The sequence below is a fragment of the Capra hircus genome, chromosome 21, assembly GCF_001704415.2.
Source record: "Capra hircus breed San Clemente chromosome 21, ASM170441v1, whole genome shotgun sequence".
NCBI classification, from domain to species: Eukaryota; Metazoa; Chordata; class Mammalia; order Artiodactyla; family Bovidae; genus Capra; species Capra hircus.
Genome location: NC_030828.1, coordinates 68,554,513 through 68,581,824, shown reverse-complemented (window position 1 = coordinate 68,581,824; position 27,312 = coordinate 68,554,513). Strand labels below are relative to the sequence as shown.

General features: G+C 67.2%; 2 protein-coding genes across 2 annotated transcripts; both read right to left on the bottom strand.

The window, feature by feature from the left end:
- Window positions 2-2,083, bottom strand: LOC106503399 (metastasis-associated protein MTA1; the record flags this gene model as incomplete). The annotated part of the gene is made up of 3 exons (XM_018065937.1): window positions 648-2,083; window positions 232-383; window positions 2-131 (listed from the first exon to the last, which is right to left on the bottom strand). Coding segments are annotated over exons 1-3 (357 nt in total), but the record flags the coding sequence as incomplete, so codon positions are not given.
- On the bottom strand, window positions 3,856-19,900 carry LOC102190739 (metastasis-associated protein MTA1). The gene is made up of 16 exons (XM_018065864.1): window positions 19,633-19,900; window positions 16,233-16,326; window positions 13,911-13,961; window positions 13,405-13,531; window positions 13,135-13,198; window positions 11,346-11,463; window positions 8,535-8,637; window positions 7,803-7,902; window positions 7,257-7,445; window positions 6,126-6,200; window positions 5,990-6,048; window positions 5,508-5,623; window positions 5,126-5,230; window positions 4,833-5,022; window positions 4,669-4,758; window positions 3,856-4,001 (listed from the first exon to the last, which is right to left on the bottom strand). The coding sequence occupies exons 1-13, from the start codon at window positions 19,834-19,836 to the stop codon at window positions 5,130-5,132; spliced, it is 1,401 nt and encodes a 466-aa protein (XP_017921353.1). The 5' UTR covers window positions 19,837-19,900; the 3' UTR covers window positions 3,856-4,001; window positions 4,669-4,758; window positions 4,833-5,022; window positions 5,126-5,129.

Below are 27,312 nucleotides of genomic sequence, written 5' to 3'. Positions count from 1 at the left end.
CGATGGCGAGCCACGCGCCGGGCGCGGGCGGCCGCAGCGGCAGGGCCTGGCTCGGGCGCAGGGCGATGGGCTTGTAGGGCCTGCGGGCCGCGCGCTTGGTCTCGGAGGACGAGAGCAGCTTGCGGATCTTCCTGCGGTGGAGCCGGGCAGTGAGGCGGCCGCGCAGCGAGGCGGCCGCGCAGCGCAGCACGGAGCCCCTGGCCCGCGAGCCCCGCCCGCCGGCCGCCCCACCTGGTCTCCTCGGTGGCCATGTAGAACACATCGTCGGGGGCGTCGATCCAGTTCATCCGCCGCCGCTTGACGGGGGGCAGCGAGCCCCCCCGGATGAGGCGCACCTTGGTGGGGTACGCCTTCCCGTTGAGCAGGAGGTTCCGGCTTGGTCCCTGCGGTGGGGCAGGCCTGAGAGGGGAGCTCCGGGCCTCCACGCAGTGCCCAGGAGCCCCACGGTGGCTGTCCCAGGGGCAGTGGAGGCAGGGGTGCCCCGAGGGCCACGAAGACCCCATGAAGACCCCAACACCTACCCCTCCTCAGGTCCCCAGGGGCCTCCCAGATGCCCCCACAGCGCCTGGCAGGGCTGCGGCCTCCCTGCTAAGGCCCACAGGAGCATGTGTGTGTGAGCATGTGGAGAACAGGGCCCCTGCGCTCACCATGTGCCTGGTCTGTCCGTGGTTGGCCAAACCTGACAGGAGGAAGGACAGGCCATGAGGTCCCCACGGGCACATGCCGCACCCACAAGCGTGCCAAGGGCCCACAGCGGAGACGCAGGAAGCCCGGGGCTACATCTCCCCAGAGCTGCAGCCCACACCCAGGTGGGCCTCAGCTCCCGAGCCCTGGCCTCGCCCAGGTGGCTCTCAGGGGCCCCGGTCTGGGGAGGGGAAGAGTGTAGGAGCCTCGGTCTGAGCTCACTCCCTTGAGGAGGCAGGACCACTGTGGCCCGGTTTATAGAGCAGCCAAGTGACACCTGGCAACAGCAACAGGGGGGCCCTCTGCAGGGCAGCCACTCCCTGGGCTCAGACGTATCCAGGCGTCCTCCCAAGGGGCTCCCAGTGCCCAGCGTGGACCTGGGGCCAGAGGCCCTGCAGGAAGCTGATGGAGGCGCCCAGGAGAGGCCAGCAGTCCGCGCTCCAGCTAGCAGGCCCTCTCTGTGGTTGGGGTCTGGCGGTGAAAGCCGCTACCAGCGGCTCAGAAAAGGCGCTGCCCCAGGTCACAGGCCCACCTTCAACGGGAGCCAGGACGGTCCGCAGCTCCCAAGCGCTCTTGCAGTGAGTCTACGTGCGTGGCCACCAGAGCATCAGTGTGAGTACACGGGCGCGTGAGCACGTGCTGGTCTGAGTACACGGGCCCGTGAGCATGTGTTGGTGTGAGTGCACAGGCCCGTGAGTGTGTCGATGAGTGCACAGGCCTGTGAGCACCTGCTGGTCTGAGTACACGGGCCCGTGAGTGTGTCGGTGAGTGCACAGGCCTGTGAGCACCTGCTGGTCTGAGTACACGGGCCCGTGAGTGTGTCGGTGAGTACATGGGCCCGTGAGCACGTGCTGGTCTGAGTACACGGGCCCGTGAGCATGTGTTGGTGTGAGTACATGGGCCAGTGAGCTCATGTTGGTGAGTACACAGGCCCATGAGCTCGTGTTAGTGTGCGTACACGGGCCCATGAGTGTGTTGGTGTGCGTACATGGGCCCATGAGCAGGTGTCGGTGCAAGTACACAGGCCCGTGAGCACATGTTGGTGTGCGTACACGGGCCCGTGAGCGCGTGTTGGTGTGCGTACACGGGCCCGTGAGCGCGTGTTGGGTGAGCGCGTGTGGCTGTGAGCGTGTCAGTGTGCACTATACGGTCACGTGAGCTAGTCTCCACCGCCTGCATTCTGCCACACACATCTAACTCCTCCCAGAAGTGCTTCCTGACCAAGGTCTGACTCTAGATGAGCCTGGAATAGCTGTCCAGCCCCCATTTGCAGCACCTCCTAACTTGGGGTAGCCGCAACGCCAGCAGGCAGGGGCAGGGGCCCCGGCAGCCAGCCTGCAGCGCTCACGAGCTGTCCACGGGTGTGCACAGCTATACACAGCGCTCAGGGCTGTGTGCTACTTACCCAGGTAGGTGCCTACCAGAGGGACGGGTGGCAGAGAGAAGAAAGCACACAGTTAGTGTGGGGGATGTACACACGGGGCCCTGGGGCGGAGGCAGCCACAGGCCACAGAGGGCCAGCTTAGGGAGTTAAGGCCCCCTGGGGTCAGGGCCCTGGCCTAGAGCCGGTCCTGCCATTTGCCGCTGCTCCGGCCGCCACACAGCACCCCAGTGAGCCTGAGTGCAGCCTCTGACACCCGCCCGGGACCCAGGGCTGGCGCTGAAGTAGCTACGGGAACACGTGGATTTTGGAAAAACTGACGGAAGTGAGTAGAGTTTATCCCACTGCTATCAAGAGCTTTTTACAAGTCAAGCCCTAAGCCCCAAGCCCTGTTGATAAGACCCGCTTCCCCTCCTGTGGGATGTGGGCAGCCGAGTGGACCAGCTGCTCTGCTGAGACCAGGGACTGTGAGAACACCCAAGGATGGCTCCAGGGGAAGGGGGAGGTCAGCAAGGGGGCAAGGCTCAAGTGAGCTGGCGCCCCAAGGGGTCGTGGGCAAGGCAGCAGGGGGCCTGGGGCGGGAAGAGCCTGTGTCCGGATGGAGTGAGAGGACCCGACTTCAGTGCCACCAGCTGGCCCTCAGCAGGTGCCTGCCGGGCTCCTGGACACACTGAGATGGGCACGTCCAGGGGACCAGGCTGGGCCAGATAGCCGCTGCCTCCCACCCCCTCCCAGAGATCCAAGACCCAAGCCTGGGCCAGCCTCCTGGGCCGGCAGGTCTCCAGTCCTGAGACTGGGGGAAGGCTCCGGCCACGTCCATGCTGGCTGCCCATGATGCAGCGTGGGGGTGTCCACGCCGGGCCGGACCTTGCTGCTGGGAGGGGCTGGCGGGAGGAGCTCTAAGTGCGTCCCCCTAAGTTCCCCTTCTGTTGGTTCCGTTCACCTCCCCCTCACTGGTCCTGCCACAGGCTGACCGTCAGGGGCACTGGCCCCCACAAGGCTGAAATGCTCCTTGCTGGCACCGTGGTGACCCCTACTAGAGCAGCCCGGGACCACTGGGTGGGCGAGGGAGCCACACTCCGGAAGCCAGTGCCAGCTGCGCCCAACAGCAGGGGAGCCCTGTGGTGGCCTCATGCCCCGGCACAAGCCCCCCACTTGGGACAAGGCCCACGGTCTCAGCCCCGGGTGCACCTCCCCGTGGGGCCCCGGCCTGGGCCTTCCCCGGGCCTCACAGACCCCCACCCAGCCATGCCAGCCACACCACAGCTCTGTCCCGTCGGCGCCCGAGGGGCCAGGGTCCCACAGCCCCCCACCAGGCAAGGCGCAGGCAAGGTCACAAGCACAGGGCGGGCGGCCACGTGAGCTGAGGCTGACGGCATGCGGGCGGGCAGCAGGGGCGCCACGGCCGCCCGACAGAGGACAGTCCACTGACCGGCGCTGGGCCTGGACGGAAGGGCATTTCGTGAGCCGGGGCGCCCGGGTGGGGGCAGGGGCAGCCCCAAGGTCTCTGCCGAGTGACAGGTGGGCGCCGGGTTAGGGGCGCGGCCCAGCCCGCGTGGACTGCCCTGAGCCATCCGCCACACACGCGTGAGCACAGCACACAGGCGCGGAGGGCCGGGCCTTACCCCTACTGGGCATCAAGAGGCGCTTCTTCACGTTGCCTGGCAGCGCCCGGCGGCAGGAGAGAGGAGAGAACACATGGTCAGCGGGCGCGGGCGCGGCGGGCGCCGGGCACCCCAGGCCCACGGCCACGCCGGCCGAGCCCGAGGCCCCCCGGACTCACCGTCGACCCCGTTGTGCTGCTCGTAGCTCCTCTTGCCCAGGATGGTGGGGGAGCCGTTGTTGATGACAGGGGCCGACTTGGCAGGGGTCAGGCCGCTGAGCACGCCAGATACACTCTTCACTGGGTCGGGCTTGGGGGGGCGGGGGTGCGTCTCTGCAGGGCCAACACAGGCAAGTGGGCACAGGCTGCTCCTCAGCGGCAGCCCCACCACCCGGGAGGGTGTGGGCAGCCCAGGCCCGGTAGGCACGCCAGTGTGGCGCCCTGGGCACCCTGAGGGCAGCGACAGAGGCTGGGGCTAGACCCCTTGGTCTAGCCGACGGGCCCACCGGCGACTACCAACCAGCACACAGGCTCCAGATCCCCACAAATGAGCAGGTCCCCTTAGCGGCCACAGAGCTGACAGCACAGGCTGGCCACTGGCCAGATGATAAACTAGGGTCTCCATCAGCTGATCGTGGACAGGTCACCAGACCGGCTCCAGGAGGCGCAGGCCTACACCTACCAAGCGCCCCAGCCCTCAGCGGCTCTCAGAGGCCAGAGCCCAGATGGCAGGAGGGGCCACAGCCGCCTGTGTCTCCCAGGAGCCCGCCAGCTCCGAGCGTCTTTCCCAAGGGAACGTGGGCACAGGGAGAGGGACCGAATCCTAGCCCAGCCCAGCAGAGCGGAGGGCCACGGACAAGTGGGATGCTCGAGGCCCCAGGCCGCCCCTCTGCGTCCCTCCTGGGGGGCACGCCTCCCACCCAGCCCAGAGCCCACCCGGGAGGGCACAGCATGGGGAAGACCCCTCCGAATCCTCACAGGACCCTGCGGGCGGGCTCACCGAGGAACCGCAGCACGGCCTCCAAGGGCTTCCGCGTGGCCTGCTTCAGCACCAGCGGGCTCTGGGAGGCTTCCGGCAGCCGAGCCGTGCCTGCGGGAGGGCGCCAGGGTCAGTGCGCGCGCCCGCCGGCAGCACCCCACCCCGCCCGCCCCGGGCACACTCACACTCGGCCTTGATGGCCGCGCCGTTGATGGGCGTGTAGGGGTGGCGGGCGGCGCGCCAGGGGCGCAGGATCTCGCGGCACAGGCGCCGGGCGATGCGCGTGAGCTTGGTGGTGTGCAGGTAGAAAGCCTGTCGCGTCTTCATCGCGAACTTGGGGCTCCCGCTGCTCCGCGCCGGGATGCCGTGGGGGCTCTGCGGAAGGGGGCGCGCCGCCCCGACACAGCGCCATGACCGCGGGCCGGGCCGCAGGGGTGGGCGCGCGGGCGGGCGGGGCGGGGCGCGGGGCGGGGCTTACCATGTTACTGCGGTTGGGTCCCGGCCTCTCTCCATCTAACCGGGTTGGCATTTTCAAGCCACCATATTTCTTCCAATATGTCCAACAAGATGCGCAGAGGCGACACTGCATGTTAGGGGGACCCCAAGAATACCACTGGTAAGACTGGGTGGCTACGGACAACAAAGTTGAAAATAGACGGATTCTTAAGCAGAACCAGTGACGGCAAAGAGCATTCCACAGCTGCCGCCCGCCCACACCACCCCGGGCCCGGGCACCGCGCTCCCCTTGCTCCCCATCAGGGCTCCTCCCGGCAGAGTGCGACCCTCGCCCCCAGGCCGCTCCCTGGGACGGTGCAGGGGTGCCCAGGGCCGCGGACTAGGGTGTGCCTGGGGGCACTTACTGTAACAGCTCTCGCAGGCCCGGCCGGCCCCAGGGCTCTGGCCTGGCGGCCCCGCGCCGTTCACCACGCCTGCCTTGACGTTGTTGACGCTGATCTGGTTCGGGTTTGGCTTGTTACTTGGGTAGGGGAGAGAGGGAGGGCGTCACGGGAGCACGGAGCCCCTGGCGCACGGCTCTGGAACCCCGGCAGCCCCATCCATACTCGCCGGGCCGCAGGGCGGCTGCCAACCCCAGCTCTCTCCCCGCGGGCTCAGGTCAGAGTCAGACCCCAGGCGGGACGGCTTCCAGCCTCCGCGCCCGGTGCTGCCTGGCTGGCCGAGGGAGAGCCAGGGCTGGGTTCTGCCCTCCCGCCACCCCTGCCATCCTGGGCTTCAAGGACAGGCCCCCGACTCGCCCAGACTCTGAGCCACGTGAGGCCAGCAGCGGGCCTGGCCCACCCAGGGGCGTGGAGCCACGGGGGCGGTGCTCCGGGGGTACACTTACTAGTTGGGGATATAAACTTGCTTCAACTTGCTCTCCGCTTCAGCCGCTTTCAAGCGTTTCTTAAAGCACAGAACACAGGGTCAGAAGCGGGCAGCTGGGTCTGCGGGGAGACCCGCCCGCGCCGGCCGGCCCTCACCTGCTGCACGTATCTGTCCGTGGTCTTCCACATGTAGTAGTACTCGATGATGCTGGTGAGCGACTTCCAGGGAAGCTGTGGGACGCGGGCGTGTCAGCGGGGGGCGGCGGGCCCTGCTGGGCCCCGCCCAGGCTCGCCCCCTCCTGGGCAGACCGCATGGCAGAGAAGCCCTGCCCAGCTTCCCTTCCTGCCGCAGCGCCCGGGCCGGGCTGGCTGGCTGGCTGGGTGGGCGGGCGCTTCCGCCCCTGGTGCACAGTGCCGGGGAAAGGGGGGCGCTGCAGGAGGCACCCAGGTCCCCGAGCCCTCCAGGCTGCGGGCTGCACATGCGAGAACCCTCTGCTCCCGCGGTTCTGGCGTCACCCCGGGCTCACAGGCCAAGCCCAAGTCCAGCAGGGCTTGCGCCGCCTGCGGGCCTGGCATCCCCTGAGCACCTTCACCCACATCCGCTGGGGTGAGCTGATCACAGGCTACGTGCCTCCTGCACCTGGGCCGTCACACGGGAGCGTGAGGTGCCCGGGGCCTGTGGGGGGCACGCCCCGCTTATTTCTGGTGGGGAGCCCTTGCCCCCCTGCTGAGGTTTCGGCACACTCTAGCGTGTCGGTCAAGGGGCCGGCTCAGGGCTCAGCCTGCACCCGTGGCACCAGGGCTCTACAGGGCGCCCTGAGGGCCTCCGGGCCACACCTGTTTTCCACCTCCTGCAGTGAGCCCGGCACCAGCTTCATCTGTTCCAGTGGAGATGCTGCTGGGCATCAGACGCGGGCAAGGCTGCTGCACCCCAGCCTCTCCCTAGGGCCCGTGGTCAGGCCGGCTCGGCCGCCCTGCTGCCCTCTCCGCACAGACCTGCTCCTCTGAATGACCAGCATTTCGCCTCCTTTCAGACGAGCTCAAGTGTGTTTTAGGAGCCGTGAGAGTGAGGGATCCCTGCAGACTTGATTCCCACGCACTCACTGGGGAACACTTCCAAGGACGTATGCGGAAGCTCGGCTGGTTAAAAACCACCGGACTCAAACACGCCCGGGGCCTGAGGGCCAGCGAGGACCTGGAGGCACAGCAGGCGCCTCTAACAGGCGAGCAGACAGGGACAGAGAGCTGGGGAGCAGCGCGGCCCTGAGCCCGCCCCGCGGAACTCACGAAGTCTTGCTGAATGTCTGTGAAGTCCTTCCCGTACTTCTCCAGGGCCTCCTCGAAAAGGCTGGCCTCCGAGGCTGACCACTCCTCCATCTCGTCCCTGCAGAGCACGGGCCCGCCCTGCGGCACCAGGGCTGAGATGGCCTTGGCGACGTCATACACGCTCCGGTGCAGCGTGTCCATGGCGTGGAACTGTGCAGGGCGGGAGGCAGGGTCACCGGAGCCCTGCGCTGGGACCTAGCCCCAGCCCAGATGGCGGACACACCCGGGTCACATGTGGAAGGCCACAGGCTCGGGCCTCTGGGGAGAGAGAGCCGTGGGCAGGCAGGGCCCGCCCGGGGCACGTGAGCCTCCTTCTGGGAGACTTGCTGCCCGAGACAGGGCGGGAAGAAGGAGCAGGGCGGCCCCGGGATGTGCAGGTCAGCCTGAGCCTGTGCGAAGACAGGGCTGCCACGCGGGGCCACAGAGAGCCCTGCCCTGGGTGAGGCCGTGCCCAGGGGCCTGGCCTGAGCAGACGTGCTGGGCCTTGCTTGGCCAGCGCCCACCTACCAGGGTGATGTCCCGGGAGGCGGCCGCGGCGCTCATGTGCAGGCTGGGCTGCCGGACGGAGCTGCTGCAGTCCAGGGCCCGGGCAAAGGTGCCCACAGAGCTGGGGGGGGGGGGGCGGGGAGGGGAAGAGACGCTGACCGCTGGAGCAGACAAGCAGGAGGCCAGGCAGGCCACGCCAGACACGCAGAGGGGCCCAGACTCGGCTGTCTCGGGGAGGAGCGCTCTGCTCTGGAGCTCGGGGACTCTGCCTGTCTCCGCAGAGCTCTTGTCCCGAGACAGCCTTTGGGTTCCAGCGCTGGATGGCGCCCAGCCCGGGGCGGGGCTGGGGGGAGCATGTGGCCTCAGTGCTCACCGGAGCTGCCCAGTGGGGGCCAGGGCGGCAGCCTCAGCAGAGGTGCACGTGTCCAGGAGGCCTGGGCCTTGGCCACATCCGCCCCAGCAGCCTCCGCCCGGTTTTGGAGCTGGAGAGGCACCCTATCCCACCGCGCAGTCTGCAGGAAGAGCCCCGGCATGCTGGGGGGCCCTGAGCAGCCCCTCAGAGCCAGCTCTGCACGCAGGAAGGGCCAGGCCTCCCTGGGGACCACAAAAGGGTCGTGACAGAGTGGGCCCTGCCCCGCTGGCCTCGTGTGCCCTCGCTGGGCAACACCCCAAGGAACAGACGTCCCAGAGCCCACCAGAGCGGGCGAGCAGTCAAGGCCGCGCCAGCTTGTGCCCTGCCTGCCGGGCACTCACCGGGCCACCACCAGGAACTGGTCAATCTGCTTGTCCACGAGCGGGTTGCGGGCCTCCCACACCTTGGTCTCCAGCTTGGACTGGTCTCGGCCGTCCTCCTCACCTGTGGAGAAGGGGTGCCGCGGGGTGAGGCCACCAGGGCTGCGGGAAGAGCCCCGAGGCTCTCGTGAGAGCTTGGAGCCAGGGTTGGCCTGGCCTACTGGGGTGAAGAGGGAGCACCGCCTTCTGCAGGGAGGGAGAGGGTGAGTGAATCCGGGGTGGGGACACGGCACGCGTGTGCACACACACACAGGTTCATGTGTACACACGCGTGCGCACACACACACGGACGCGGTCCGGTCGGCGCTCCAGGGCAAGCATGGCATGGGGCAAGCCTTCGCCTCTGGAGTGGGGTCCGGGTGTGGGCCCCCGGGCGTCAGAGGAACCACCGGGATGGCACCAGCAGCGCAGCCATGGGGGGAAGGGCGGGCAGTCCGGATCTGATCGGTCGAGCTCTTTACCCTAAGATGCCGCAGGGTTGGGTGCCACTGCGCCCGGCCCCCCGTGCCAGCCCCTCACCACCAGTGCGCTGATGCCAGCTCAGCAGACACTCGCCCACCACCCGGGGTCCTGAGGCCGGAGGCCTCGTCTCAGGGCAGCTTCTCCCTCGGCCTGTGGGTGGCACGGGGGAGCCCAGGGCCTGGCCGTGGACGCTTCTGTCCTGGGCAGCACCTGTGCCAAGGGCCAGTGTGCTCTGATCAGCAGGGAGGATGGGGCCACGAGGAGGGTCTGCAGAATGCCCACCCGGCGTGGCTGGGCTGGCATGGAGGACACATCACACCCACCCTCAACGCGGGCGCCCGAGCTGAACACCTGCAGACGCCCTCGGCCACGGTCACTCTTGGCAGGAACCCGCTTCCAGGCCCAGGACCCCTGTGCACTCAGGAAGCCCACGGAGCCTGGGGTGGGCATGGGTCAGCAGGGCCGGCACGGCTGAAAGTCACTGGGGAGACACGTGCCCCCTCGCCCTGGGGAGGTCACCCTGGCAGGCTACAGGGGCGCGCTGGGCCAGGGGCCCATGGAAGGGAAGCCCGGCACCGCAGACGTGCAGGGCTGATCCAGGGATGGGGCGCGGAGATCTGAGAGCCTGGGGTGCCAGGTCTGTGGGACGCGATGGGGCGTCTGGAGAATGGGCATGGTGCACTCCCTCCTGGCAGCTACATGGCACTGAGACCCTCCCCAGGGAAGCCAGGGACCCTCCCCTTGGATCTAGGCCCTAGTGACGTGGCCAGGCAGCCAGGCCCAGAGCCCCAGGTGCAGTGGCACCCCCGTCCCAGTGCCACGCCAGCGGGCGGGCAGCATCACGGCACACTCTGTGGCCGCCACACACACTCATGGACGGGGCACAGGTTCACATTGGCAGGGTCCATGCCCCAGGAGGCGCGGGGAGACAGCAGGCTGAGGCCTTCGCCAGGGTCCCCGAGTTAGGAGCGGGAAAAGCCTGGGCTGTGAGCAGGGCTCGCCCAGGGCCCCTGAGAACAGAGGCTCAACCCCGCCGAGCACCCAGGCGGTGGGCAACGTGAGCTCTTTGGACACTTGAGCCACCAGCGTCCTCCTGAGGCCTCACCAGGAACCCTTAGCCACCCCGCGGGAGCACAGGCCTGGGGGGCCCCGGGGACTCCCAAGGACGCCTGACCCCGGAGGGGTGTCTGTGCGGGAGATGCCGTGCAGGGGCCCCCAGGATGATGCGAGTGCTCATGGGGCCGGAGGGAGGGGCGGCCAGGCCCGCCTGCGACGGAGCTGGACACGCAGGGCGGACGGGGGAGCCGCCCCACCACCCGCTTCCCACGAGCCTGGCTCCGCAGACAAGCAGGCGCCCCAAAAGGGAGACCGCGGCCCCGGCAGGGAGGCGGGTGTGAGCGTGTGGGTGAGGTCCGAGTGAGGTGTGCCACACGTGTGTGCACGTGTGCAACAGGCAATGTGCACAGGGCCAAGAGCAGAGCCCAGGACGAGCGGAGCAGCTGGGGGTCGGGAGGCGCGGCAGCCGCGGAGAGGGGGCTTCTGGGGATTCCTGCACAGAGGAGCCTGCGGTGCAGAGCAGAGGGGAGCCAGGCCTGGCCCACGCCCCACCCACGCGGCAGACGCTCGCCAGGGCCGCCTGAGGACGAGAGCGGAGCGGCCACACGCTCCACGAGGGACCGGGGACCCCAGGCGGCCTGGGCACCTCACACGGGGCCAGCTCTGTGGGGACACCGGCTCCAAAGAGAGCAAGGTGCCCAAATGCCCCGAGGCTAAGCGCGTGTGCGGTCCAGCTGCCAGACCCGCCTCACCGAGCCGCGCGAGCAGGACGGGAGAGGACAGGATGCCCACGAGCGTGGACCCCCGCGGCCCCCTGCATCAGCCCCACTTGCCTGGGCAAGGCCACCACCCAAGGGATGAGGGCCACTCACGGCAGGTCTGCTGTCAACCATGGGGCCCCTGCAGGAAGCAAGGCCTGGGGGGGTCATCGGGGCCCGAGTTCCTCTGTGCTGCGTGCATGGGGACAGACTGAGCTGCAGGAAGGGGTCAGGCCCACCCGTGACCCCAGGCCGCTGGAGGCCTGAGCGGGCAGGGGAGCCAGGCACTTCGTCCCCCGAGCACGGTGGCCTCGTGGACAGCACCGTCCACCAGAAGTCAGCGATACCAGCAATCACTCAAACGAGCTCTTTGAACAGAGAAAGAGCTTTTAAAAAGTCATGACAACAACTGCTAAGAGGAAACAAAGTCTCCAGGCAGCGTGCAGGGCCCAGCAACAGGCGCTGGGGGTGCTGGGCCCGCCGCGCCCCCACCCACCTTCTTTCAGCAGGTCGGTGATGTCCGCCTGGTACCGGTTCCCCACCCGGATCTCCCCCTTGTCTGCCAGGAGGGTCTTCTGCTGGGGGTCGTAGACCAGAGAGTAGAAGAAGAAGTCCTGGAAAGCAGCGCGGGGCGGGGCTGTCACGCTCGGCGCCGCGGCCACGCGGGCAGCCCCCAGCCGCCTCAAGCCCGCCAGCGGCGAGGCTGCAGCTTAGTTACAGAGGCATTTAACAGCAGCGAAACCCTGAAGACATCTGGGAACAAAGCCGACAGACTCTGGGCTCGGCCTCGGAGGCGACGGCAGGGCTGCCACGCGGCTGTCACGGGAGACACACACAGAGCAGCCGCGTGGCAGGACGTCCCGGGCCTGGCGCCCGGAGCTGGCTGCCCCCAGCCCGTGGGCACCTTCCTTGGCCCCCAGGAAGTGGCACAGAGCCAGCCTGGGCCGCTTCTCGAAAGCAAGCCTGCCACCCAGGGCTTCCCCTGGGGCCTCCCTGTATCCCGCAGGGTCTACCTGGCCCCGCGCCCCCGCTGTGCCCCTGACTCCACTGTGGCTGTGCCCCCACAGCCCTCAGCCCCAGGTGGCAGCGGGCAGGGGCTGCCCCCGCATCAGGGCCTAGGGCTCCGGGGCATAGGTCCCGTGGGCTGCAGCTGTGCGCCTGTGCTGCCAGCCCCTGGCCTGGGCCACCCCCCTCTCCTCGGAGGCACCCCCTTCGCCAGACGGGTGAAGCAGAACAGCAGAAGACGCCCGCCGTGCACCCTAGAGGCACACGCAGGTGCTTCGGCAGGACCCATGCACCTCCAGAGGTTGCTCACAGCCGCCACAGCACTGCTCGGGCGGCTGCCACCGGGGGGGCCTTTCCCAACTGCAGGCCACACGTCTGCTCCCCAGGGGAAGCTGCCTGGGGCCACGGCCCGGCTGTGCCCGCCACCTTTCCAGGCCACACCAGGCCTCCCGCAGGCAGGGGCTCCCGGGGGGCCGGGCTGCCCCGGCAGCTCCTCTGCGCCGACTCCAGGCTGTCGCCTGGCGGTTCTCCAACTCCTGAGTCAGGCGTCAGGGAGGCCGCACACCAGGCCGCCCTCACTGGATCACCGGGCCGCTGGCACCGGCTGCCACCTGCGCTCCCAGTCCACACCGCCCCCTCCGCTCGCTCCTCGGGGCCCCGGGAGAGCCTGGCCTTGCCTGGGGAGGGTGCCAGCCACAGGGGATGACACTCCAGCAGGAACTGCAGGGATCCGTGGGCAGGTCCCCTGGGAGCCAGTGGCACGTGTCCCCTTGGCCGTGCCCTGACCTGCCCTTGCAGGATAACGCCCGAGCCCCGCTGCGACGACCCCTGCTGGCCCCCCTGCTTCCCTGGAGATGCGTCTTGCTGCTCCGGGGACACGCGTGTGTCCTCTGGAGACGGCTCTGATCATCACGTTTCTCGGGAGAGGGGACGATGGACAGGCAAGCCCGCCAGAACCACCCACCCTGGGGGTCACGGCGGGAGGGACAGCGGCCACAGGGTGAGGAGCTTGGGCATCACCGCAAGGCCCGTCCACCGGTGGGACGAGGTTGGTCCCCTGGCCCGGGCAGCACTGACGACCCGTTTCACAAACTCAGACGCTTCCAGTTGCCCGGCCAGCAACGCTGGGTCGGCACAGTGTGGCCGGGACACGGCCGCCAGGACGGCTGGGTGGGCACCCGCCTGCTGGGGAAGCCCAGACGGCAACCAGGGCAGCTGCCACGGGCCTCCCCGCCCCCGGCAAGACAAGCTGTGCCCCTCGGGGGGCGGGGGAGCCTCACCTCCCGCTCCAGGTAGGACTTGAGGGACTCGGTCTCATTCAGCAAAGTGACGCTGCACTTCCCCCTGCGAGGCAGGACACAGGAGGGCGGGCATCAGGGTGGGCGCGTGCTCCCGTGCCCACCCAGGCCTGCGGCCCCTGACGTGCGGTCCCCTGCTCGGGCCTGGGGTACCTGACCTGTGCTCCCTGCCCAGGCCTGCGGCCCCTGATGTGCAGTCCCCACCCGGGCCTGCGGCCCCTGATGTGCGGTCCCCGCCCAGGCCTCCGGTACCTGATGTGCGTGGCAGGCAAGGACTCCAGCTGTCTGGACAGGAACAACTCCCGATGCCGCAGCTGGTGCTTGAGCTTCTCAGGCAGGTCTACCATCTCCGGGTTCTCCATCTCCTCCTCTATTTCTCCTGAAGGACAGAGCGGACACGGACTCAGGCCACCGAACAGACCCACCCGCTGGCTCCCCCGGCCCCCGCCCCGCAGGGGGCCCCGGCAGGCACTCTAGCCCAGCCGCCCCAGCAGCCCGCAGCCGGGGAGTCTCATCAGGAAGGAGGACGTGTCCTGAGCCAGCTGAGGGGAGACAGAGGAGACGAGGCGGCCGCTGCTGCACGTCCAGGGCCGGGGGGCAGAGACCCCACGGCCATGTCCCGTGCCCTCCCTGCACCAGAACCCCCTCAAGGCCAAGCTGCAGAGGCCTCCGCAGGCCCACCTCACCGCAGGCAGGCAGGGGCGGGCATGCAGCCCGGCGCACAGGCGCCAGGACTCTCCGGCAAGGGCGGCTCTTACCTTCCTCGCTGGCGTCGGCCCCCGATCCGGTCTTATAGCAGACTGACAGGGCTATACAGCAGACAGACAGACAGCGCCCAGACAGCAGGTCAGCCTCAGCACCCGGCCTGGCTGAGGGGGTGAGGCTGGGAGGCAAGGTGGACAGGAGCCCGCAGACCACCCAGCCAAAGCCAGAGGACGTCCCACCTAGCTGACCTCGGCCCTGCCCACCCCCACGCCCGCGCCACCCACGCCTCCAAGCAGACCCCAGACCAGCCTGGGCTGGCCTGTCTGGGCAAAGTGGGAGGGAGGCAGACCTTCTGGAGAATCGGGCCCAGGGCACCAGGTCGGGGCAGGATGGGTCCCCAAGCCAGATCAGCGGCACAGCTTCCTGCCCGGGGTCCTCAGCCACCCCCCATGGCTAAGACACTGGCGCCCACAGGGAGAGCCTGGAAGTCTGGCATGCGGGGGGCAGCGGGGGGCCTCCAGGATGTGGACTCCGCACAGGCAGGCCTGGGGCGGGAGTGCCCTTGGCAGTGGTGGTCTGGGGCTACGCAGGAGGACAGGGAAAGCCAAGCCCACAGCCAGACGACCCTCCACCCCGAGGCCCCCAGGAGGCTGCATGGAGCACGCTCGGGCCCGTGGGGCCTGCAGCCCTCTGCTGCCCCCCTGTGGTGGCTGCGCAGGGACCCGCGCTGCCCCCCACGCGTCCACAGCTCAGCAGCCGGTGGGCGGGGCTGGGGTGCGGGCAGCTGGGGAGGAGGCCGAGCCAGGCTATCTGGGCGGGGGCCACAGGGACCTGGGCACCCACCCACACTGCAGCCAAGTCACACCCTGCCGACCCCTGGGGACCCCAGGGCAGCCCCACGCAAGGGGGTCACCCACACTCAGACGGCCCCCAGCCCACACTGGTGCTCATACCATCCAGGGGCAGCCTGGCCGGCCCGGCAGAGCAGCAAGGAGCCGGGGCCAGAGACAGGCCCTGGGGGCCCATATCATGGCCACAGACCTCGCCCTCCTCACGCCGACACAGGCCCACGGGGCTCCCAACCATCAGCAACACAAGGAGCGGCCAGGAGCCACACTGCGGCCTCAGGGGCAGCCAGGGCTTCGGCCAGGCTGACCCCTGCCCCCAGGAGACCAGGAGTCTCTGCGCGGCTCTGCAGCCGCAGACACGAGTGAGCTGTGGTACCCAGCGTCAAGGAACCCAGGAGCACACAGCCCCTGGGGCCAAAGCCCCTCCCTCTGGGATCCAGCGAGTCCTGGCCTTGGGCTCAGAGCTGGGGCCTCACCCACACACCCCACCAGTTCCCGAGCCCCGCACTCGCTCTGGGGTTCCTGGAAGGACCTGTCCCATGCCCACTGCTCCTCAGGCAAGGTCCGGCTCTCAGGACAGCTCTGCGGGAGGCCCATGCACCTGTGAGCAGGGCCGGGCAGGCAGCTGCTCTGGGGAGGCCCACGGGCCCGGGGCATCTGTGCTAGCGGGGCGGGGCGCGAGCTCGTGCCTCGGGCTCCAGGCCCAGAAGCAGCTCTAGCAGCAGATCCGACCACGCAGTGGGCGCCGACCCAGCCTCCATCCCTCCTGCCAGAAGAGGCCCGAGTATCCTTCCCACTCCCCTGGTCCAGCCTGGCCCCATGAGACGGAGGGTCCTGGGGAGACGGAGGCCCTGCCCTGAGCCGGGTGTGGGGGCCTCCCCAGCCCCGCCAGCTCCCTCCTTCGGGGGGACCCACTCCCCGCAGGTCTCGTGACCTAACGCTTGGACAAGCTCCCCTGGGGCCCAAGGGCAGGAGAGCTGGGCCCGTGGACACGGCCGCCACTGTGAGCAGAGGGCCAGGGCTGCGGTCACTCAGGGCTGGGCACGGACACGGGAGACTGCCCACCATTGGCTATGCCCGGGCCACACAGACCCCCGGCCCGCCTCAGGGCCCTGACCACCGGGATGGCGCAGATGGGGCCGGGCCCACTAACACCGCACCTCCAGGATCCAAAACCTCTGCTCAGCACCGGGAGGCCACAGGCAGTACCAGGCTGGTGGGCACAGGCTCTGGGAGGGCCCAGTGGCCCTGAACCCCACCCCTGCCCCTCTGGGCAGAGCACCAGGTCCTGCACTGGACGGAGGCTCGTGCCACAAGAACGCTGTTGATAGGAGGTACGCATGCATGCACGCGGGCCGGAACCCACAGGTGGAGCCCGCCCCCACCAGAGGCGCCCACCCTGCGTGGCCCACCCCCAGGCCTGCGACCCCTGCACTGTGCAAGGGGCAGTCCACGCGAGCACATGGACAGCAGCCCCGCCCCCGGCTGAAGGCCCCGGGACATGGGGCAGCGCGCGGGAGGACTCACTGGCGTGCTTGTCGGCCAGGGCGATGAGGCTGCTGGAGATGTCACGGCGCCGGTAGAAGCACACCACCTTGGCCTCCACGTTCCCGCTGGCCGTCTGCAACAGCAAGGCGGGCCCTGAGCGCCCTGGCAGGGGCGGCCCCACGCAGGGCCTCGGGTGGGGGCAGGGGCCAGCACAGGGAGCCAAGGGGCAGGGCACGCCGGCCAGGGCCGGGGGAGGCTCAGCGGACCTAAAGCCGCCCGCACCCCTGCAAGCGGGCACCAGACAGGCACGACCAAGGACGGGGCGCCGGTCCCAGCCGCCTCGTGAGGAGAGCCCGAGCCTCGAGGGACGCGGGCACCTGGGCGGGAGCGGTCGCCACGGCCCGGGACAGTCAGGCTGCCGAGGCCCACGAGGCCCCGACCAAGTGGCAGCCAGGACGCCGCAGAGCCAGGGGCGCTCGCCTCCCCCGGAGAAGACTGTTTAAACCAACAGCGTTCACGGCGTTTTTAACAGTAATACAAGGGCGGTATCACAACCCTAATCTTTGCAGAATTTAAAATATTGCAGAAGTTTTCACGTTAGGTTAAATAAAGTCTCTTTACACAAAGCATTTAACTTCTAGTTATTCAACTCCATTAGACCAGGAACCTTTCAAGGAAGTCTTCAGAGCTTTTCGCGTTCCTGACGTAAAGTAAGTGTCACCCTCTCTGCTGCTTTACGAGGTCGCCACAGAGACTTCGGAGGGCACACAGCCTCCCTCCAGCCTACAAGGGACGTGACGAGAACCAAGATGTCTCCAGGGAAAACTAAGGTCCAGAATACTTGCGGGTCGCACGCCCGTCCTGAGCGTGGCCAGGCCCATCGGGACGCAGTCTGCAGGACTCACAGGCGTCCCGAGTTTTGCGGACCAAAAAGCAATCGCTAGAAACAGTCTGGAGGCCATCCGCCGAGCTGGGGAGGACGAGGGGCCTCTGACAGACGCAGACGTCCGGCACCTCAACAGGATGGCAGCAGCGACTGGACGGAGCCGGGAGGCCAACCACGGAGCAGCCGGGCTCGCATCTTCAGGGCACCATCGCCGAGCACGCCCCCAGGGGGCCCTGCCCGGGAGCAGACGCCCCGCAGGGTCCTCCGCCAGGATGACAGTGTGGCACGCACGGGATGTCCTGTCGGGCTTGGCGACACCTACTTGGTGCCCCTTGCTGGCCTTTGCGGAGATTCCCACACCCAGGTTCTGACCTCACTCTGAAATCTGCCTTCTAATTCCTGGGTGGAGCCTGCCGGGCCCCCCACAGCCCCGCCCCGAGGGTCTGCCCCTCTCACCCCCACAGCAGGCCTCTCCGTCCTTACAAAACAGCAAGTCATCTGCTCCAGCGGCGGAAAAGACTTACGTTTCCACGCAGTCAAGGCAGATCCGATACAAACCCAATCAGACTCCTAAGAGGGAAACTCAGCAGTCCCCTCGCAAGCTCACAGAAGCCCCCAGTCCTGGGAGGGCCAGGGAAGGGGGTGGCAGGCGCAGCTCGAGGAGGGTTTGCGGGGTCAGAGGGGAGGGGGCGAATCAGCAGAGACGCAGACCCCAACCCATAGAACGACAGCAACTGTGCTTTTCTTAAAAAAAGCTCACTGTCCACTTGCTCTCCTTCACAGAGGAGCAGCAAAGCACGGGGGTGGCCCCGCCTGCCACGCGGCCCGCTCCCCTCCGCCCACCACAGGCCATTCCAGGGCCTGCCTGCTCCACCTGCTGGGAACCCCCGCACCCCCCCAGGCGGCTCCGGGGCGATGGCGTGGAGACGGGCCAGACACCCGCAGGGCACCCTTCCGCAGGGGCATCCGCTGTCCTGGGGCTGGGCAGGCCTGCGGCTCTGGGAGGAAGGCCGTGGGGGCAGGTGGGGTGGGGGAGCATTTCCTCGGTCGCTTCTCCGCCTGCGAAGCCCCTGTCCCTCTGACCCCTGCTGGCTGGCCGCTGGGCCCCCAGAGGATCCTCCACTTGACTTCTCTCTCTCTGTGATTTCGTCCCAGTTTCCACGAGCACCTTCCAGGGATTACTTCTCCCCGAGTCTCCCAGCCCCACCAACCGCAGCAGTGGCCGAGTCTCCCTCATCAGCTGCGCCCACGTCAGCCCTGTCCCCAGCCGTCGTGACGGGCCTCACAAGGAAGCTGCCCTTCCGTCTTCCCGCCCCCCAGGCCGCCGGCCAAGGGCAGGCGTTTCGTGGGGACAGCGGCTCAGGTCTGACCCCGGAGCTCGCCCTTCCCCACCTCCCACGTGCGTGGGGCTGCCAGGGCCCCGGCCACCGTCAGGTTAAGAGCCCTCCGGCTGACCGGCCTGCAGCCTCTGCCTGAGCCGCGCTCGCCCAGGCTGCGACCGCCTCTCCAGCCGGGATCGAGCCCCGTGCCCCATGGCAGGGAGGCGGGCAGGGCACGGGGCTGAGGACCAGCCAGACCGCGGCAGAAGGCCGCGCGCCCTGGCTCCTGCAATCCGCCTTCCCCCTCCCCACCTGCAGAGGCCCCGGGCGGCCACAGGCAGGGATTGAGGGGGAGGGCCGCAGCCAGAGCAAGGGCCCCACGGCTGCTCTGAGAGCCCAGCCGCCGCGGCCCCACCAGCCGAGGAGACGCTGGGGGCAGAGGCCTGGCCCTGAGCTGCGCCCTCAGCCGGTGCCAGCGCCCACCACATGGGGGTGACTACCTGGTCCCGTCGCAGCAGTGGGCACGGGGGAGCCCTCTTGCCCTGTGGCCCCAGCAGGCGGCGAGCAGGGGGCAGGGGAGGTGCCCCAGGGCCCAGGCTCCAACAGCGAGGCCACCCCACGGCACATCCTGGCCAGGCCCCAGCCCCAGCCTGAGGCCATCCGGGAGCACGGGCTCGCTGCAGCCAGCCCCACGCTGGGACTCCGGGGGCCCCGACTTCCCACCCATGCCTGGTCCTGGCGAGCGTGGTCGTGGGGCTGGGGTGCAGCCGCAAGCCAAGTCTGATCCTTGGGGGACAAGTGCCCTGACCGGCCTGGCATGGAGGCCCCACAAGGCAGCCCCTCGCCTGCACGGGCGACATGGAGCTTCCCGGAGGGCTGCTCCGGGGAGGGGGCCACAGCCACCCCCGCAGGAACCTAGCAGGGAGCAGCAGCAGGCCCCAGGGCCGCTGACCGGGCTCCACGGTGGCTGTGGAGGAGGCGTGCTCGGCGGCCCCCCAGAACCCCCGCCCATGCGGCCAACCAGGTGGCCTGCAGGAGAGGCGGGGTGGCTCCCGGGGCTGGAAGGGCTCAGGAGCCCCCGCCCAGGACACTGCCGGTGAGGGGCGGGCAGGGAGATGGGCAGGGATGTCCTTCACTCTCACTCCTCGGTCAGGGGCGCGCCCCCCCACCCCCCCCCGGCAAGGCCAGCAGAGACCCCGAGGAGGGGGCTCCAGCAGGCGTGGGCACACGCTACCTTGTTGAGCTCTTCGATCCTCCGGATCAGGTACGGGTTGCTGGAGGAGTTCTCGAAGTAGACGTAATCTGCGAAGGGGGTCGGGGGAGAGCATGTCAGCCGTGCGGAGCCCTCACCCGCCCCAGGGTCCTCGCTACGGGGGCGGGTGAGCTGAGGCAGGGTCGCTGCTCCAGGCCGGCGTCCACAGCCCGCCCCCTGGAACATCTTCGCAGTGCGGGGGGGCACCTGGGTTGGATGGGTGTGGCTCCAGAGACGTCAGCACAGGGAAGGGCTGCCAGACCCCACCCCACCCCACCCCACGCACACCAGTCCCGGCCCTGGCAAACCACCACCTTCCCTGGAAAGACGAACGCGCTGGTCGGGGTCCTGGACTCCCACGGGGGCGGGAGGAGACCAGGCACGCAGGAGAGCGGGGTCCCAGGCCTCAGGTCAGGGCAAACTCCCCCCACAGAAGTTCGTTTCCCCAAAACCCTGGGGTGGGCGCAGGGAGGCCTGCGGTGGGATCGGGGGGCCTGCCCGAGGAGGCCCAGGACAGCCACCAGGCCACCGGCTGCCAGCCCGGCCGTGGGCCCTCGCCTCCCCGCGGGCCCGCAGGGGATGGCTGCCCCGCTGGACTCTGCTGAGGCTTGCACACGGCCCAGTTGACCCCGGATGGACAGTACCCCAGAGGGGTCACAGCAGGGGTCACACCATCCACGCTGACGGGGCGGGGGCTGGCCATGCGGTGGGCACGCTTTATCACATTCAGGCTTGTTCAGTAAAGCCGTTTTTACAGAAAGGCCTCAGATCAACCATCTAAGCTTTCACTCTAAGAAACCAGATGATAAGCAACTTAAACCTGAAAGAATCGCTCCTACACGTCAGGAACCGGAAACAGCCCACACGCCCCCGGGGTGCCGTGTGTCCAGGGCAGCACCCAGCTCCCTGGACCAGGACCGGGGCGGCGGCGGGAGGGGGGGCCACACCCCCAGGGCCCCCGCACTCCCGAGGGCGGGCTTCAAGGTGGGCACAAACACAGGGCAGGAGGGGGGGGGCCCAGCAGCCTCACCCTGAGCAGCCACGAGGGGGCAGGGGGCTGCAGGGACACCCACGAAGGACCTGACTTGAGAAGCAACAGCCTAGCAGAGACACAAAGAAAAAAGAACCCCCCAAAACCCCTCCAAATACAGAGCAAAGGCCAACCACAGGTCCATTCACACTCCCCCCGCAGCACTGGAGGAGAGGCCTGCGGCCGAGGAGGCCCCAATACCCCCGCTGGCACCCCAGGGACCACAGCATGGAGCCCCCCACCCCAGGGCGCAACCTCTGCAAGGCCAGGCCGGCAGCCTGGATGGGGCCACACCCCCGGCCCGGGGGTCACAGCGTCGGAGTAAGAACGAAAAGCCACCTAGCCGCCTCAGCCGAAGACACCTGAACAGCTCCTGGTTAAAACTCAGACGCAAACCAGGAGTCCAAGGAACACCCTCGCCCACTGGCAGGCTTCTCCAAAGTCTACAGCGACGCCGCCTTTACTGATGGACCCGGGACTGGGCGCCCGCCACCCCCTGCTGCTCACCCACTGGACCCAGCCGGCGCCACAAGCAGTAAGAGTAAATACTCGAGGCGTACAGGTTGGAAAGGAAGAGGGAGGCACTCTCCGTGCAGACGACGTGGCTGTCCGCAGAGAAATTCCCGGTCGACCCAACAGCTGCCAGCACTGCGAGGCTGGGGCCGCCCCAGCCCCTCAGTGGGCTGGAAGGACCTCAGCCGCTCGCGGCCAGGGCGGCCTGCTCCATAAACCTGCTTTCTCTTGTTAGAAGAAAGCAGCTCACGAGGGAGGGTTTAGCAAGCTCACAGGATACAAAAGTCTATCAGAAGCACCATCTACAGGACGCCCCTGGTGGTCCAGGGGTTAAGAATCTGCCGGCCAACACAGGGGACGCAGGGTCCACCCTCGGTCTGGGAGGCCGGCATGTGTCACGGGGCGGCTAGGCCCACGCGCCGCAGGAGAAGGCGCGCCACGAGACCGTGCAGCGTGTGGAGGAGCCCTGGCTCCCACGGCGAGAGAGGGCCCGCCGGCAGCAGCCACAATCCCGCAGAGCCAGAAGCCAGCACACTGATAGGTAAAAGAAATTAGCACCACTGAGTACTCAGGGCTGCGGTATCGACTTAACCACCTACGAACCTCTGAAGGTTGCAAGTCCTGCACAGAGATCTGCATGCTGAGAACTGCAAGACACTAGTGAGGAAAACCAACAAAGTCTGAACAAGCAGTGACGTGCGAGGCATCGTCAGAACACAGACCGTGAACCTTTTCCGGTAAAGGGCCCGACAGTAAGGACTGCAGGCCTCGGGGGACAGGAAGCGAGACCAAAGAGACCCCTCTAGCTTATTTATTTACAGGATACATTTCCACAAACGTTTTGCCAATGAAATCTAAAGTAAACAACTGGATACACTTTTTCTGATAAAATACTGGTCTACTAAGAAATTCTGTTGGTGGGAGAAACAATTCATTTAAGCAGGGCTCAGAGTTCACGTGCTTCATCATGAAAGCCCGGGGCCCTGTCCCTGCTGACACCAACCCGTGCCGCAGTCTCAGCGTCCCGCCACACAGGAAGCACCTGAACACCAGAATCCATCGGCCAGTGTGAAAGCTGAACCGAGAACACTCGTGTCGGACTTGCCGAGCTTCCTCTCTGCCCCTTTCAGCGTCTGTGCAGCGAAGGGTCAGCCCAGCAGGCCCCAGGCCAGCCCTGGCTACGTGGCCGGCTGGGAGGAACACCCTGGCCGCCGACGTGCGTGCGGTCACACTGCAGCCCCGGAGAGACGGGCAGGAAGCGTGGCCTTTCTCCTCTGCTGCTCGTGGTCTGCATCCTGCTGCCGTGAGGATCCTAAGCTGAAGCTTGAGTACAGCTCCGCCGAGTCCACAGAGTCCTGCCGGCGAAGGAGCAAACCCAAAGCACCTCAGAGGCGGGCGGCGGAGCAGCTTCTGAAACCCGGACACCTCCACCGCCCGCACTGCAGCCTGAGCTCAGAAAACATGCCTGCTGCAAACGTGGATCCGAACGGAGGTCCCATTTCGCCTTTCAACAGGAGGAACCTGCGCAGAGCAGTCGGTGATTCAGGATCAGTCGCCGCCAAACCAAACGCGTGAACTTGCAGGAAGTGCCGTTTTACGTCCTTTTCAGATGAATTCACAGAGAACTCTCATCAAAGCTGCACCAAAACTGGCGTCCAGAGACAGTCCGCGTTTGAACCGGTTGAGAGCCGCTCCTCCCGTTCTGGGCAGGGCGAGTCAAGATACGCAGCCTCCACTTCTGATACGACTCGCAGAGCTCACGACAGCAGAGCCCACAAGCGGACGCGGCTCACGGCGGACACACAGGCGGGGTGAGGTGGGAGACCCTGCGTTCTGCACACAGCGCCTGCCGAGCAGCTGCCCGGCGTGCTCACGCACTCTGCCCAGTGTCCGGCTGCGGCCCGCCCTGTCGACCCGTCACCTGTGACAGGTCTGCCCCCGCCAGGGTTCTCTGGGGAAGCAGAGCCAACGGCAGGAAGAGGCATGTATATGTGTATGACACACGGGTGTGTACACACTCACACGCAGCGGTTTGTTCCACCAGCCGGCTCATGCGGATACAGAGACTGAGAGGTCAGACGATGTGCCGCCCGCGAGCCGGGGCCAGGGCGGCCGGTGGTGAGGGTCAGCCCGCGTCTGACGGCCTGAGACCCGGGAGCCCCTGAGCCGCCCCAGGGCAAGAGGGGACGGACACACGGGTGAAAGCAGGAGCCGGCCGCTCCCCGCGGCGCCGGGCGGGGTAGGGCAGGCTCAGATCCAGCGCACACCTGTCCCGAAGCACCCTGGCAGACACCCTGGGATGACAACCCCCAGCCGCCCTGAGCCCAACTGGGTGGACACAGCGTCCCAGCAGAGCCCGCTTCCACTGCCACCAGGCTGGTGTTTTCCCAACTTCTCTGAGCATCTTGGCTGTGCCTGTAGGCAGACTCTTCACAGAGCCAGGCTCCTGACCCCAGGGCTCCGGGCCCTCAGCCTGGGAAGCCGACCACCAGCACGACGCAGGGACGTCATGGCCAAGGACCGGCTTTTCCTGCCCGGCCAAAGATCCGTGGAGGCCCCATCACACTGTCTTCACGGACTTGGTGAGGAGGGTCAGCTGGGACGGGCCCTCCCTGAGCTGGAAGGTCCACGGCTGTCCCGGCACACGCATGCTGTCCCCACACACACGCTGTCTGTACACACGCACACGCTGTCCGCGCACACGCTATCCCCACGCGCACGATGTCCGCCCACACACACTGTCCCCACGTGCACACGCTGTCCCCACGTGCACACGCTGTCCCCACGTGCACACGCTGTCCCCACGCGCACGATGTCCGCCCACACACGCTGTCAACCACGAGCACACACTGTCCCCACGCGCATGATGTCCGCCCACACACGCTGTCCCCACGTACACACTCTGTCCCCACGCGCACAATGTCCGCCCACACACGCTGTCCCGAGCACACACTGTCCCCACGCGCATGATGTCCGCCCACACACGCTGTCCCCACGTGCACACGCTGTCCCCACGTGCACGATGTCCGCCCACACATGCTGTCCCCATGTGCACACGCTGTCGCCACACACACGCTGTCCCCACGTGCACACACTGTCCCCACGTGCACGATGTCCGCCCACACATGCTGTCCCCATGTGCACACGCTGTCGCCACACACAGGCTGTCCCCACACGCACACACTGTCCCCACACGCACACTGTCCCCACGCGCACACGCTGTCCCCACACACACGCTGTCCACACACACATGATGTCTGTGCACACACGCTGTCCCCACGCACACGCTGTCCCCCCAGGCACACGCTGTCCCCACACAGTCTCCACGTGCACACGCTCTCCCCACACACACGCTGTCCCCACACACGCTGTCCCCACACACATGATGTCCCCACACACACGCTGTCCCCACACACACGCTGTCCCTGCGTGCACACGCTAGACTCGTGCACACACATGCTGTCCTCACACACACGCTGTCCCCACGTGCACACACTGTCCCCACGTGCACACACTGTCCCCACGTGCACACACTGTCCCCACACGCACGATGTCCGCCCACACATGCTGTCCCCACGTGCACACGCTGTTGCCACACACACGCTGTCCCCACGTGCACACACTGTCCCCACGCGCACGATGTCCGCCCACACACGCTGTCCCCACAAGCACACACTGTCCCCACGCGCACGATGTCCGCCCACACACGCTGTCCCCACGTACACACTCTGTCCCCACGCGCATGATGTCCGCCCACACACGCTGTCTCCACGTACACACTCTGTCCCCACGCGCACGATGTCCGCCCACACACGCTGTCCCCACGTGCACACGCTGTCCGCACGCGCACGATGTCCGCCCACACATGCTGCCCCCACGTGCACACGCTGTCGCCACACACACGCTGTCCCCACGTGCACACGCTGTCCCCACGCGCACGATGTCCGCCCACACTGTCCCCACGCGCACGCTGTCCCCACGCGCACACACTGTCCCCACGCGCACACACTGTCCCCACGCGCACACGATGTCCACACACATGCTGTCCCCACGCACATGATGTCTGTGCACACACGCTGTCCCCACGCACACGCTATCCCCCCACGCACACGCTGTCCCCACACAGTCTCCACGTGCACACGCTCTCCCCACACACACGCTGTCCCACACACACTGTCCCCACACACACGCTGTCCCTGCGTGCACACGCTAGACTTGTGCACACACATGCTGTCCCCACACACACGCTGTCCCCTGCGCGCACGCACTCTGTCCCCATGCACACACGCTGTCCCCGCATACACGCTGTCCCCGGGCGCACACGCTAGACTGGCGCGCACACACACTGTCCCCACACACACGCTGTCCCCGTGCACACACACGCTGTCCCCACGCACACGCTGTCCCTGCACGCACACACTATCCCCGCGTGCACACACTAGACTCGCGCACACACGCTGTCCCCACACACACGCTGTCCGCTGCGCACAGTCCCCGCACACACACGCTAGACTCCTGCACACACATGCTGTCCCCACGCACACACATGCTGTCCGCTGCGCACACACTGTCCCCGCACACACACGCTAGACTCGTGCACACACACGCTGTCCCCGCATGCACACACACTGTCTCCGCGCACACACACTGTCTCCGCGCACACACACACGCTGTCCCCGCACACGCACCCCGCAAGGACCCTCCTGAGCCCAGCGCTCCACTCTCTGGGACACTGACCTTACGACATGGGCGTGTGACTCAGGGCGGGCGGACATGTGGGCAGGCGACCTCACCATCCGCCGCTCGACTTCGTCAAGGCCCCACAGCAGCCCAAGGAGACAGGCACACACGCCCGCAGGGCTCGTTCTGACATGACTTTATTTAGAGGCACTGAGACTGGAATTTCACAGAATTTTCACTCGTCCTAAAGTTTTCTTTTCATTTTTTTTCCCCTCAACCATTTAAAAATGTAGGAACCATTCTTAGCTCGTGAGTCACAGGAGCAGTCAGCGGGCCACAGCCTGCCAGGCCCTGCAGGAGGGACTAGCCCTGGAAAAGATGCCAACCTTCCCCCAAGCTGGTATCAGCCACAGTTTCCCCATAATCCCAACCGAACTCCACTGTGATTTCTGCAGAGACGTCAGTAAGACAGTCCTACCCTTGACATGAGGCATCCGAAACAGCAGGACAGATGAAGCAATCTGGAGACGGCATGAAGCCAGGGCCTTCCTGGCCGCACACTTGTTAGCACTCAGCGCTGCCACTGCCCAGGGCTTGACCCCTGTTGGAGAAACTAAGACCTCGCGAGCCTCAAGTGCAGCTGAAAGAGAAAGGACGAATCAGAGGCGTCCCACCTGACCCAGACTTGCTGTGAAGTCACAGTGACCCACACGGTGCGGGGAGGCAAACAGCTGTGACCAGACCCCCCAGATGGGGGTAAGAGGTGGAGACGGGCCACAGGGCACTCACACCCACAAGGAAGAGGCCGAGGACCTTCGCCTCCACCCCACATGCCAGTAGGTCAGAATGGGCCACACACTTACAGGCAAAGCCCGGAGCCATAAACACTCCAGAGAACACAGGGCAAGACCTCCGTGCCCTTGGGGTTGGCAGATTTTATGCACAAAACATGTAGATTGTAAGGGAAAAAATTTGCAAAACACGTATCTGATAAAGGACTAAAGCATACAACGTAAAACAAAGCGCCACAACTCGCTGGTGAGCTCCTTCCCGACCTCAGGAGCCAGGCAGAGGCCGCGCGCAGACACGGCCAGACGCTAGGAGGCCAACCAGCAGGCGGAAACGTGCCCCCGCGCCTCGATCCGGGGAGACTGGAGGCGCCCTGCCCGCCTGTCAGACCCTCGACAGAGACACTGGCCCGACGAGAGCCAGCTGGCCAGGGTGCAGAGGGCCCGGGGCACTGGGGGTGTCCCCGCCCCGCCAGGCCCTCCCAGCCCGGGACTCTCACCACGACAGGTGACACGGCAGGGTGGAGCGTGCAGCCACCAGAGGCTGAAGACGACCCTGCAGCGACGCGAACACGCCCTTCAAGTGGCACGCTGAAACCCCAAACCGGCAGCCCGCTATCTGGAGGCAGGACCTCTGGGAGGGGCTGAAGG

Coding starts and splice junctions, on each gene's coding strand:
- LOC102190739 (XM_018065864.1), bottom strand. CDS start 19,836: ATGTTCCAGGGGGCGGGCTGTGGACGCCGGCCTGGAGCAGCGACCCTG. Junction 7,446..7,802: donor CCTCCCGGGACATCACCCTG/GTAGGTGGGCGC, acceptor CGCCCTGCACAG/TTCCACGCCATGGACACGCT. Junction 5,624..5,989: donor CAAGTTTATATCCCCAACTA/GTAAGTGTACCC, acceptor CCCCTACCCAAG/TAACAAGCCAAACCCGAACC.